Below are 13,947 nucleotides of genomic sequence, written 5' to 3'. Positions count from 1 at the left end.
GGCCTGGGGCAAGTTCCTATATAAACAGATTCTGACTTTGGTTTCTTTCAGTGGAGATTTCTAATCAGCCTGCATTCAATCCCAGACTCAACAGAAACTGCTGGTCAGACATCTTTTTTTTGTTTACATAATGATTTTTTTTTTTTTAACCCAGAAACACTCATGGAGAACATCTCTTCCCAGTGTCACTGCAGGATTCACAAGAGAATAACAGAGGAGGAGAGGTGATAGGAGAGGGAGTTCCCGAACTGTCAGGCACCGGCCGGCAGCGCGGGCCCTGTCCCCGCCGGGGGTACTCACCATGGTCGTGGGCGAACACCAGCAGCTCGAGCCCCACCAGCATCTGAGCCAGCTCGTCATAGCGGCCACAGTGCTCCCCGGCTCCATGGGACATAAAGATGAGGGCCCTGCGGGGGTGAGAGGGAGCCCGGTTAGGAAGGTGGTGGACCACTGAGCACAGCGTGAACTTGAGCACAGAGCTTTCGTGATGCCAGTGAGCTGGAGACTGAATCTCCAGCTAAATGCATGAGGGAAAGGGCACTGCTCTAAAATGCTAGGCTTCAGGGCGGGGCGTCTGGGTGGCTCAGTGGGTTAAGCATCCAACTTCGGCTCAGGCCATGATCTCAAGGTTCGTGGGTTCAAGCCTTGCGTTGGGCTCTGTGCAGACAGAGCTTGGAGCTTAGAGCTTGGAGACTGCTTCAGAGTCTGTGTCTCCCTCTCTCTCTGCCCTACCCCACTCATGCTTTCTTTCTCTCAAAGATAAATAAGCATTAAAAAAATCTTTGTAATTAAAAAAAAAATGCTAGGCTTCAGGGCTATATGGAATGGAGCTCAAATTCCGGCTTTCCTGTTAACTCTCCGGCCAAGTACCCATCCCACAATGCTTCACTCCTTCGCCTGTAAAACAGTATCTCCCTTGGCAGAGGAGCAGGGCTCGTGAGGGTCAAGGAGCTACTTTATGCCAACGCATTGGGCACAGCGCACGTGGCAGCTTCCTCCAAGCCAGCTGCCCAGGCGACCCAGACCTCAACCAATCAGGACACGGCCTGTCTCGGGGACAGGCAGGTGACTCGAGCCAAGCTGGCTGGCTCCCATCAGAGCAGACCCCAGAGCTTTGGCTCAGGTAGGCAGGAGAAGGCACCCTCAGCTTCCCGCCAGGTGTGAGCCACAGAGGCTGTGTGCCTCGAGGGGCTCCAGTCGTCCGGCAAAAACAGAGGATGAGTCAACCCAACAGAAGAGAGCCATGTAAAGAAGGGACCCCACGTCCTGATATTGTTGCTTGAGTCCTGAATCCAGCCCGACCTGAAACCAGCATTCTCCCCCATCCCTGCCTTCTGCTATGCTGTTGAGGTAGGTCACTGGGTTTTCTGTACTTGTGAGGAGAAGAACCCTAACTGACATACAGCTCTCCGTGTTTGTGTGTAATAGTTTATTTAAATACCCATCCTTCCACAGGCAGCTGGAATTTGTATTATGTGCGTGCCTTGTATTCTCTTCCCCCCTTATCTGTCTGGCAAACTCCTCCCCTTACTTCAAGACCCAGCCTGAAGATTCCCCTCTTCTGTGAAAGGTTTTACAGCCCCCAACTGGCTCTGCGAAGTCTCCTCTCTCCTCGGGGATCCTGCAATCCCTCTGTTAACGCAAGGACGGGCGCTGCTTTCTGCCTCCCTCCACCACCAGTTATGACCTTCTCCAGGACATGCAAAGACGTCATGTCTCCCTTGCTTTTAGCGTTAGTAGATAGCACACTTTGGGGCTCATGGTGGAGATTCTGCAAACGCTATTTTGAACGAACGAATGAAGGCTGCGAGGTGTTGAAAGAAACGGCTGTATTTTGCACCTATGATCTGTGCAGGAGAAGCCCCGGGATCTGGAAGCAGAGCTTGGCTGGGCACCCCGTCACCCCGGAAAGCCTTCAGTGTGGCAGGGTGACTCTGGGACCCAAATACTACCACGACCGTGCTGTGACTCATCCCAGCTTCTCCACTAGCCAGAGTCGGCCTGGCCATGGTGGGGGTTGATGAAAGGGCATTTGGATTCTCAAACAGACAGTTGTCAAGACTCATATTCTTGGCATAAGCCCCATAGGATGCTAGATTCCCCTTCGGGCTAGGAGTGAACGCTGTGAGCAACACCCATCCAGTTTCTGCCAAAAGTGAGGGAGGGGGAGGAGTGGTGGAGAGGGAGTGGGGCTGGGAGGAGTAGAGATGGAAGAGGGGGAGAAGGGGGAAGGGGGGAAAACAGCTGCCATCTTCCTGAGCATTTACGGTACGTCAGTTCCTCCGTTAACCCCACACACGAGATTTCTAACCCTTACAGTCGTCTGAGACTTTGATTTCTTTGTAGCTGAGAATGCAAATCAGAGAAATTAAATTTATTGCCCAAGTCACACAGCAAATACAGATCACAGCACGTGACTTCCGGCTTTCAGGTCTCCCACTGGTCAGCCACCAGCAGGCTCAGAGCACAAGTCACCCGTCCCTTGCCTGCCTCCACACTCCTTATGGCCACCTCCCCCGCTTACCTCCCTGTCCTCACGAGGGGCCGGCAGTCATTCTTTGGCAGCGCCTGGTGCTTCCCGCCTCAGGATCTGGGGCCTTGCCAGTCCCCTCTCCCGAATGCTCGCCCCCAGATCTCCCCTGGTTGCTCCTCACACAGACATCACCTCGAAGAGGCCTCTTCTCCACCCCACCTGGTGTGGCCTCCCTCCCTTGGGCCTTTCTGACCCCCACTGGCCCCTCACCACACAGCACGTTCTGCCATTATTTGCACTGGTTTGTAACAGCACATCACAGTTTGCCCTTGTTTTGCAATTCACTTGCTTTCTTGGTTCCTGGCTCTCTCCTCCACTTTAAGGTCGGCTCAAGAGTCCAGGAGACGTGTCTACCTTCTTCTGGCGGAACCAGTGCTGTAGCCCAGGCCCCGGTGGCACTGAAGAGGGGCAGGCGGATGTATGTTAAGGGAATGAACACCTCACTCAAAAGCCCGTTTCTTTCGACAGCTCCACTCGCCAGGTTGTGCAGGGACAGAAGTGCACGGGCTTATTTCACCAGGCTACACGTTTTATTCTTTGAACAGTGTGCAAAATACCAGCGTTAACCTCATCTGCCTTTGGCATCTGTCCTCCCTGCCCATTTCCTAAAAATATAAGAGAAACATTTCACACCGTCTCCGTTGCTCCTCGGAACATCTGGCCACCTGCTCTTGATCAGACGTTAATCTGGGCAGATTACACCTGTCCAGCTGACGCTTCTGGGGTTGGCTGGGGGGTTTCCCCTTAGCTACTGAGGGGCATGGCCAGAACCTCTAAATAGTCCTCTCCCATCTGCAGAAGGGCTTCCAGAAGGGATGACACAAGCACTTTCACATCCTTTGGGGATGCGGCAGCTGCTGTGTTAATTCAGACCACAGTTAATGCACACGAACAAGCGATCGAGCTGGGTCAGCCACCCGCCCCCACCCCCCCAACTGCGGTCAGGGCCGGCTTGGTGGCAGAGGCCTTCAGGGTTTCCCTTAGTGCCCAAAGCAGTGGCATAAGGCACTGTCATTATGCCTGGGATTGCTTGTTAATAGTCTACCTCTGAGATATGATGTGGAAAAATACTTGGCCTCTGACTCTACAGAAATTTCTTCTAATCCAGTGGTTCTCAACTTTGCCTACAGCTTGAAGTCGCCTGGAGTGCTTTAAAAAATGCGGAGGCTAGGTCCTGCCCCCAGAGAACCTCTGGGTTTAACTGGTCTGGGGTAGGAAAAGCTCCCTGGTGGTTCTGACATGTGGAAGCACCTGCAGTCATCACAGTGCACGGCTTGGGCAACCGTACTGCTCAGCCAGTGGCAAGAATGCAGCTAATGGCCTGGAGGCTTACAGCCACTTTGGAGCCACTTATCTGCCCAGGGAACATGCCGGGCAAACCACACGTTCTATCTGTAGAGATATACAGGCTGTCAGAGTTCGCTGCTGCCTTTCCTTTGGAAACAAAGCGAACTGACCTACTGCAGGGAGCAGAGGCTTCTTCAGTCCTTGTCTGCATGGATGATGCAGCACCTGCAGGCTTAGCCCCCTCCCTGCCCACCCCCCCCCCCCGCCCCCATCCCTGAACCAGACCAGCCATCTCAGCAGACACACGTTTGGACAAGTGGCCTTTTTCTGGTCTTCAGCTGCCCCCATGGTAAGTGGGGTTCCGCTTAGTTTATGCATTCAGCTCTTGCCTGGGCCCCAGTTCTGATAATTAGGTCTCCCCTCCCCCTCCCCACACCTACTTGTTCCCTGGACCCAAGTCTTTGTTCTGTAGGATCTGTCTGGCAAAGTGAAAATCAAATCACATTACTCCTCTGCCTTAAACCCTTCAGAGACTTCTGGCTGCAAGAGAACAAAGCTATTGCCTCTGTGATGACATCCTCACCTCCCCCCCTCCCCTCTGCCTGTGGCCTCCTTTCCAACGCTCAGACATGCCAACTGGGGTGCGCTGCTAAATGTTTAACAACTGGGGTGGGGGGTCCCGGTTTGCCAGTTTCCACAGTGTAAACGCTCTCTCATGGCTGACTTCAGGTTAACGTGCCATCACCGAACACAGACTTGAAGGGCACGCAAACCACTAGCAAGCCCACTCCCACCTCAGAGCCTCTGCCCCTGCTGAGGCATCTGCTGGGGACCCCTCCCGATCTGTGCACGATGGCTTGCACTGCCGTGTGGACCTCAGGCCTTCTGTGACCGCTGCAGTGGAAAGAGTCCCTTGAGACTTGTGACTGTCCAAAACCACTTGTCCACCACCAGGTTCCCTTCTGCCCCCACCCACCCACCCAGCTGGAATGTGTTCCACGAAGACAGGGGTGTCTACATTGCTCACTGCTATATCCTCAGCCAGGGAAAATGCTGGTGCACAGCAGGAGCTTAGTACGGATTTGTTGACAGATCGGAGGACCCCTGTGGCCTGGATCCCTCCGCCCCCTGCAGCCCCCCAAGTCGGAGTTCAGGCCCAGGGGCAGGGGCCTTGGGAAGCCAGGTTTTCCTGGCCTCGGGTTTTCCACTGCTTCGTCCACCTCACCTGTCAGGTCACACCTGCTCCCCTTGTCAGACCTTCCTCCCCCCACCCCCCAACATACCTGCTGTACGTGTGGCCACTGTCTGCTCATCTGCTCCCCTGTCGCTGGCCCGCCCCCAGGTCCCACCCCTCGCAGCGCCCCCACCTTGTCTCCCTGGACACCCCAGCCACACCCCCAGCCATGTGCATTTAGGCTTTGTGTCTCTGGGGGAAGGGAAACCCCCAGCCCGAGACTGTCTGATGGAGCGCTCCCTCTCACCCCTGGATGCTGACCTCCACTTGGAACTTCTTGTCTGGGGTTTCACAAGCTGTTGTGATTGTATTTCTGCTCTGAACGCAGCCAGCAGTAAGGAACCGAGACGTGGTGAAATAAACGCCAAGGCTGCTGGGAGGCTGTCAACAGGACACACTGAAGCCAGGATGACCGGGTTCGAGTCCCGGCGTCACCACGCGTGGCCCCGCACAAGCCACCCACTGGCTCCCAGCCCACACTTGCAGGGTGGCAGCAACAGGGGACCTTGACTGAGGCCATCCAGGAGTACCGACTCACAGCTTATCAAGTGCCAGGCGCCGGGGACCCACAGAGGAGAAACAGCATTGTCCCTGCCCTCACACAGCTCACAGTCCGGCGAGAAAGACAGACAGACGCTCCGCAGAGGATACACCTGCGGGCGTGTACTGTGACGAGTGCCTTGGACACAGAGAGAAGGGACCACAGGGAGCCTTATTTGGACAGGAGGGAGTGACCCGGAAGGGCTCTTTCAGTGTGTAAGCTGAGAACTGACGGCTGAGAAAGAGAGAAGTCAGGGGTGTGGATGGATGGGAGGCATCAAGGGGCGTGGTCCTGCCCAGGGCAACACAGGTGTGCAATGGATCCCAGGAGCAAAAAGAAGGTCTCAGCATCTAGGACCCTGGTTGCAGGGCCAGGGGCCTGAGATCAACTCTGAGAAGGGAGGCAGCCAGAGCCTGTAGGGTCCCAGGAGCAAGGAACGGGAGGGGTTTCTCCTTACAGAGGATGGCTCAGAGCAGAGCTGCGAATGGATCTGACTTTTTGAAGCTTCCAGGGCCGCTGTGGAGAATGGAGGGAGAGATGAGGGATGATGTCTGTCAAGGAACCTGCAGGCTGGGCTCTCAGCAGGTGCCGGGCAAAGCGGTTCCCTCGCTCCCGCCCTCCCCTGGCATTCTGCAACCTCCACAGAGAACAGCAGCAGAAAATTAGCAGGGCCATTTATGCAGACAAGGCAATACCCACGGCGGCAGAAATTAGGTTGCAGAAGAGGCTGGCGAAGATCTTTTTCCTGGAACTTCTTTAATGGCTGCAGCCCATTGGGAGACAGTCGTTCCGGGAGAAGGCAATGACTGTCAGAGGGGGAGGCCCAGCCCCAGGAGCAGATGGCCTGCCTGGCATCCAGCCCTGGGAGGTGGGGCAGCTCCCAGTAAAGCATATGCAGCCCTTGAGATGAACAATGCCGCAGAACTTCTCAGAATTTATAAACCGGGGCTGGTGTGACCATGCCCAGGCCCGACAAAGTGGAATGTCCCCTCGATCAAAAAACTGTTTCTCCCTTTATTCCTTTGCTTGTTCATTGTTTCAGCGACTCAACTTTCTAGGTCTCGGTTTGCTCACCTGTCAAATGGGGATACTCCCGACACCTCCAACCCCAGACAGTACAGTGTCACATAAATGACCAAACGTGTCTGGAAGCTTCGGGTCTTCCTGGCCCTCTGTAACTGCCTGCCATGAGGCTGTTTCCTCTGCTCGCACAGACGGTCCACCTGCGGTCTAGAGCCCTGGCTTTACACTCCAGTGCTCCCAGGAACTGTCTCCTGGATGGGTGCGGGCCTCAGTTTCTCCACCTGTGTAATGGGGACACAGCGCCTCTGCCCTGGGGTTTTGAGATGAAATGAGAGAGTATGCGCAGGTGTGCTGAAGGGCTCTGCAGTCCAAGGGTGAGGCCTCTGCCTTTCCAGCCATCCACTCTGCCTGCTCACTCCCCAGAAGGTGAGGCCTATTCACGGGCCCACACTGTGTAGGGACCCCTGGAAGGTTGGGGGTAGGGGAAAACAGGCCTGCAGCCACCAATGGCTTGAAAGAGAGGGCCCGGTGCTAGAATAAAAGCATTCACCTCTACGAAGGTGTTACGTACAGGACCGTGGACTTGGCTGGGACAGCTTCCCCTCTAAGTGCACACCTGCAGAGGAGGTCACAACACCTCCCGCACAAGGCTGTCAGGAGGTGGAAATGAACCCACCTAAAGCACTTAGCATAGTCTGGTGCCGAGTAGAAAACATTAGGCTCTTTCCTGCCTGCCCTCTCCAAAGCAACGGCAAGCTTCATTAAAGGAAGAGCTGAATGCCCAACTGAAGACATAGGAAAATTCCGGAAGCCCAGGATTTGTGGGAGGAAACCCGTTTGTCGGGTGAGCACCGTGGACGTTCCTACCACCAGGCAGCAGCTCAGATGGCAAGGTGGGGGCATCCGACCCAGGGAGGGAAGGACGCTAGCCCCACAGACCCTCATGATGCCCTCAAGGGAAGTGGGGGGAGGGCATCTGCTGGCCTGTTCTGGGGGCAGCGCCTGCTGTAAGTTCTCACTTATCCCCAAGGCATCCCACTCAGGCACCCGGGTGGCTCATTCCATCATCCACATCCACCAGACTCCCTACTGCCAAATTTTCTGACTTTAAAAAAAAATTCACCCGGCACGTTTGTCATCAGGCCTGTGAGTGGGACTGAGAGGCTGAGCTGGACCCCTTTCCCATAACTAAAGCAGAATCCTGACAGGCTCTGCTGGAATCCAAATGTAACTGTTTCCCCTGCTATTCCACAGTGCCAGGATGACTTTGTTCCCCTCCGTCTCTGGCAGGGCTCCCGCAGCACAAATAGTGTGCGGCGGGGACGGGAATAGAACAAAACCCGCGAAGGGGTCTAAAATTTCATAGGGGGAGCTAGAAATAGACCTCTTATTTGTAAAACAGATCAATAACGCCTAGCTCACGGGGTCTTTGTGAGGGTTGATTGAGAGAATTTATGGAAAAGAACCCGGCAGGATGCTTGGTGCACAGTCAGGCATTACATAATAGCCAGTGCTGACAGCTGATATTTACTTTGGCTAGATATGGGCCTAAGTGTGTTATGCGCTAATTCATTTTAACCCTCACAACAACCCCATGAGGCGGGTACGTCTGTTTTCTCCATTTTTCTAATGAGAAAAGTCAGGCCCAGAGAGGCTACACAGCTTGCCTGAGGTCACACAGCCAGGAGGTTGAGAACTCAGCAGAACCTGAGCACAGCCAGGCTGGCTCTCACGTGCACATTCTTGACCACTGTGCGATTGCATAACAAGAGGAAGATGCTGCGCAGGCATGTCACAGTGCACGGTCAGGCAGTCCCCAGAGGCTCCTCGCCCTGACCAGCGTATCCCTCTGGCCTCCTGCCCCAGCCTGTCCACCAATCAAAGAAGGACATCTTGTTCTTTAGCTGGCCATCTTTGCCCATGCCCGTGGTCTGGCTCAAGTTCCATCCTTGCTCTCTATGAACTCAGAAACCTTGCCTGGTGCCCCCCACCTCCCCAGGCTGAGTTAGTAGCTCCCCCCTGAGATCCTAATAACACTCTGTTCACATCTCTTTTATCCAGTACTCATCAGCATCTAGTGTGAGTAGATCATGAGTTCTTTGAGGACAAGGACCATGTTTTATTGATTCATCCTGTGTCTTGTCCCTAGAAGCTAGGATGGCCTCTGTTCCATAAATGAATGAATGAATGAATGAATGAACAAGTGAATGAATAAGTGAATGAATGAATAAGTGAAGGAAGGGGCTCTGAGAAGACAGACACAAACGTGGGCTGGGACAGTCAGGGGGGCATTCCTGGAGGCCTACAGACCACTCCTGCAGCCCCTCCAACTATTTTGAAAGCACCAGATTCCCCCTCGTAAATTCCCTTTCACCTTGCCCTGCTAAGGAGGTTTCTGTTGTCTGCAATGGATACGCAGACTTCAGTCAAGCGCCGGGGACTGCTCTTGGCCCAAAGGAACAGGAGAATGAAGACAGGTGAGAAGGACCTGAACTGGGCATTCAAGGTGATAGAGGACCCATAAGAGGTACCAGGGTGTCCAGGCAGACTCCGACACTCCAAGGAAGGGGGTGGCCCAGAGGAAGGAGGGGCAGGAGCAAAGCTCAACAGAGCGGGGACAGTAGTCACACTGCAGGGGGCCCCAGATGCAGGAATAGAACTTGATTACATCCTCCAGGGACTTGGAGGCACTGAAAGTTTCTGCGCTAGGATGTGACAACCCAGAGGGACATACCTAAGGCTGGAAGGCAAATTCAAGATTCAGGAATGCAGTGGCAATTAGATTACTCATCTCTGAAACCCAGCCCCATCCTAGTTATTTATTTTTTTTAAAGGCAGATCTTCAATAGAGGTATTTTCCAAGGAGAAAATGAAATTAAAACACTTTAAAAGACCACAGAGAAAGTTTCCTTAAGAATTTTTTCATTTAAGGGGCGCCTAGGTGGCTCAGTTGGCTAAGCATCCGACTTCGGCTCAGGTCACGATCTCATGGTTCATGGGTTCGAGCCCCACTCTGTGCTGACAGCTCAGAGCCTGGAGCCTGCTTCAGATTCTGTATCTCCCTCTGTCTCTGCCCCTCCCCTTCTCACGCTCTGTCTCTTTCTCTCTCAACAATAAATAAACTTAAAAAAAAAAGAATTTTTTCACTTAATATACCTTTTGAAATGTTCACAACCCCAAACCCAGAACAGCTCTGTGTCAAGTATATTTACCTCAAATGCTGCTGTCTGAAGCCCCAAATGTCACTCATTCATTCATTCATTCATTCATTTATTATCATAACACTGAAACAGAAGAGCTTGTCTAAGCAGAGAAGACATTCAGTACAGATCACAGAAAGCAGATAAAGCCAGTCTCCTCCTGATTAGCAACAGCAGTGCTAACGGATATACACAAAGAGGCAGCGTGAAGTGGGCTGGAGCCTGGGAGTCACTCTGGACTTGGATCCTGAGTCTGGCCCTCACTAGCCCCACAGGCCTCAGACAAGGGACTCAGCCTCTCTCAGTCTCAGTCTCCTCATCTGTGAAATGGGCGCCAACAACAGAGCCTACTTCCCAGGGTCCTGAGGATCAGGTCAATAGCCCCTGCCGTCCACGTGAGTTCATGGTATTAACTCACCACGCGGGATCTAACCGGTACTTACTATTCCACGCCATTTTACAAATTAGGGAATAAGCACGGAGATATTAAATGGCGATCTGCAAGGGAGGAAAATTTGATTGGAGGACACTCTTTCTTACCCGGGATGTTAAATTCCGAGGGAAATGGGGTGCTCTTTGTGTTCTTAAGGGGCGATGGGCTATGAATGGCTTGTGTTTGCAGAGGCCTCCACAGAGGACATTAGTAACCCCCCCACCCCCCACCAGCAAGACTGGCTGGAGATTACCTGCCGGAGATCTGCTTCTATTTTTACAACCCTGAAATAAATGCACTGAGTCATTCATTCATTCATCAATGACCTGCTAGACCAGCTACGTGTCAATTCATCTAAGGATCCCATGAATAAGACAGTTCCACTGCTTCATGAAGGGAGGTCAGAGTGGGAACAACTCTCACCTCCCCGTGGCCCGCAGCACAGCCTCCCCACTCCACTCCCGACTGAATGCCTGGTTCTCTGGTTCAGTGCCCCTACTCTGCCCCACTTTGGTCTGACAGCCCGTTTCCTGTGTGATATGGGTCTGAAGCCTGCACTCCTCCTGTAAGTGCTCCCTCACGCCCCACTTACCCCTGAGGCCCACTATGGGGGCGAGAACACTGCTACCCGCTCTGATGTGACCCAGGCCCTGGGCCTCCATGCCACCCACTCTTCCCTTCCCCACTGGAAAGCCCTGCCGGGGTCCCCGAAGTACACACTTAGGGTTGGCTGGCTGAACACCTGGCCTGTCTTCCTCTCCTTTTCGATGAAGCATGCCCTCTCAATACCAAAATGCTCCCAGAGACAGAAGACAGGCAAAAGTGGAGGCCACTCAGCTTTACTCCCACGTTCGCCATGTTCTGAGCTCCACCTCCCATCAGGAGATTGTTTGTGGACCGTTGAAAAGATCAGAATCCTACAAGAGTCTGTAAGGTCATACTGTGCCCCACCTGCCCCAGGAACTAGAGAGGCACCCCTCCCCCATCTTCCTTTTTTTCTTTTTTTTTGTCTATGCACCCTCTTTTAAAGCGCTCTGCGAAGAATCTGCAGCCTCCACAGTAGCCACAGCCCAGCCACAGTTCAAACTTCACATCCTGGCTATTCCACGCAGTGACATTTGGTTATTTTTATGTTTGCATTGAAACTGCGTGTCACTTAGCTATCCCGCGAAAGCAGAGAAATTCTTATTTGTGGAGCTGAGCACTTTATATATGTTATGCTGTCAAATGAGCTCCTTGACTATCCCACGCCCAGCCTCCTCCCAGGACCCAGAACCAGGGCATTTCAATACCGGCATGGGCCAAACCCTACCTTTGGTCTTTGAGAAAGTCACTTGTTGCCTCGCGGGCCTTACTTGTAAAGGAAGAAGAATCATCCATGCCGTGCACAGGAGTTTTGAAGTTTAAATGACAATGTTCTCAGAATTTCTAGCATTGCACCTGCCTAAATGCTGGTGTCCTTCTTTGGGCCTTCCTTTCCCCCTTATGTGCACGTCAGGGTTATACGAGTCAAGTTGTTTGAGAACACGCAAAGGAGGCCTGCACTTTCAAAGAATGTTCCAGACAGCCATTTAGTTATGTGCCGGGTCCCCTGCTGGTTTTCTGGTCTGTGCATTTGGGTTTTTTATATCTCAGACTCACATCAGGCAGGCACACCTGTGTCAGAAATGGATGGGAACTTAATCCACCCGGGGGTCGTACCTGAAACAGTTTTACTTGGAGCAGTGATGACCATCAGCCTACCAAAGTCTGAAGGCATTCTCTACTCCCTCAGCTGCAAGCCAGATGAAACGGCTCCAATATGCTAAGCACAATGGTTCCCTCAGGGAAACGAAGCAATCAGAGTGGAACCAGGCATGGGGCAAGACAGCAGCCACCTCGGACCCTGGCTGGCGCGGCAGCTCTCACTGCCACGGTCTGGGCTCGGTCTGCAACCCGCCTGTGTCTATAGACAAGGAAAGAAGACCGTGGCTTGCACAGACTAGAGGGTTTCAAAAACCCCACTCAGCGGGGTTCCTAATGAGCCAAAGTTACTAAATCATTTCAAAAACAGATAACGTGTGTGTGTCTGTTATAACTATAATTTTATTTTAAAAATTGCAACAAGTGGGTGGGGGGATGGGTGAAAACAGGTGATGGGGATTCAGGAGTATACTTGTGATGAGCACCGGGTGATGTATGGAAGTGATGAATCACTATATTGTACACCTGAAACTAATATTACACTGTATGTTGACTACCCGAATTTCAATAAAACTTGAAAAAAATTATAACAACATATTTTGAGTGTCTCTGTGCCAGGTGCTAGGCTACGTGCCTCCTCCAACCCCCGCCGACTGGAAAAGCTCAGAGTTCTAGATCCCATGGAGTCTTTTCAGATATCCGTTGATTCCTTCTTCAAAAATGTCCATTCTTAGTTTACAGAAGCCAAGTCTTCCTGGATCATGCTGGAAGTCATTAGCAAGTTTCTAAATTTCTTGTAGCAATACTACCTCCTAAGATGACCGTGTCTGTGACTCCTTCGAAGGATGCCCCTCTTCAGGGCTGCTACGTGTTTTGGCTCTCTTGGTGACTTTTCATCTTTTGGCCACATTTTCCAAAGGTCAGGATTTGTTCAGTGTTACAAATTGGGAGGTGACTGTGAAGGTTCTCGCCCAAATATTTCAGTCCAGATGAAGCAAAAGGTTTAGGGTTACTCTAAGTAGCTACTAAGAAATACATTGGGAAGGAATAATTGATATGCCTGGTGAATTCATGAAGTGACAAATGCATGCCACCAAACCTTTCTCTATATATAACATTTTCAAATGCACACACCCACACACATAATTTATGTATGCTCGGAAAAGGAATGTGGGTCATTCTAAAAAATGGAAAAATACAGATAAGCCTAAAGGAAAATAAAATCCATCCATAACCTCACTACGCAGTGATAACCAGTATGAACATTCTGCTTCCTTTTGGGTTCTTTCTCTCCATATATATTAAACTTTGCTTGTCATTACTGATGGTGTTTCATCATAAATTAACAGCTACGATTTTCAATTGTAATTATAACTTATCATCGTAATCACACTGCATGTTTCATTTTGGATCCTGCCTTTGATTCCTTAACATCTTTCCATGAACAGCTGCCCCAGGAAAAACATTGCCACTTCCTTCCAAGTCACTCTGAGAGTGAATGGCGGGGGGGGGGGGGGCATCTGAGAAAGCCCCCAGCACAGGGCCCAGCACCTGAGAGGTATCTAAGAAGTGATGAGGTGAAAAACACATAGCACTTGGACCCCTATTCCCTTCCTGAGTCCAGAGCAGACATTACTAATAAATCACAGCTCCCTACTCTTCTGATCCCCAGGCAGCCTGTAAGCCTTCGGCAGTTACCCCACTCTGGATGGCCACATACTATATTCCCCACCGGGCCCTGGTTTTGAGAAGGCTAGTTCTGTGTAGCTTAAATCCCCAATTTCCCCCCTAGGATGATGTCATCACTACTTGGAGCATCCAGCCTCTTGCATTCCACGAATCAGTAGTTGACTCTTTCACATGTAGCTTGGGCCTTCCATGTAGAGCACAGTGGAGCAATGCATCTGGGTTGCCCAAATAAGGGTCTGGCTTTAAAAGCTCTAGTCAGGTGTCCAGCAGACAAGAGACTCCCCTGCGGCACCATAGTGACTGGGCAGAATTTAGTTTAAGGCC

The 13,947-nt window shown here is 52.0% G+C and overlaps 1 protein-coding gene across 6 annotated transcripts in view; it reads right to left on the bottom strand.

Moving 5' to 3' along the window:
• MGLL (monoglyceride lipase) overlaps window positions 1–13,947 on the bottom strand; it is a 250,118-nt gene that overhangs the window by 77,248 nt on the left and 158,923 nt on the right. For 5 of the 6 annotated variants that reach the window (XM_047094694.1, XM_047094693.1, XM_047094696.1 and 2 more), the window contains one exon: window positions 301–407. The exons of the other annotated variant lie outside the window; for it this stretch is intronic. In XM_047094694.1, the coding sequence (XP_046950650.1) occupies window positions 301–407 (107 nt within the window). The remainder of the gene's footprint in view (window positions 1–300; window positions 408–13,947) is intronic. 6 annotated transcript variants of the gene reach the window in all.

This window comes from Lynx rufus, unplaced genomic scaffold, assembly GCF_022079265.1.
Source record: "Lynx rufus isolate CCGP_SWC_20201006 ecotype Redwood Valley unplaced genomic scaffold, mLynRuf1.p SCAF_4, whole genome shotgun sequence".
Lineage (NCBI taxonomy): Eukaryota > Metazoa > Chordata > Mammalia > Carnivora > Felidae > Lynx > Lynx rufus.
The sequence above is the reverse complement of the archived record's forward strand: the minus strand, read 5'-3'. Positions and strand labels throughout refer to the sequence as shown.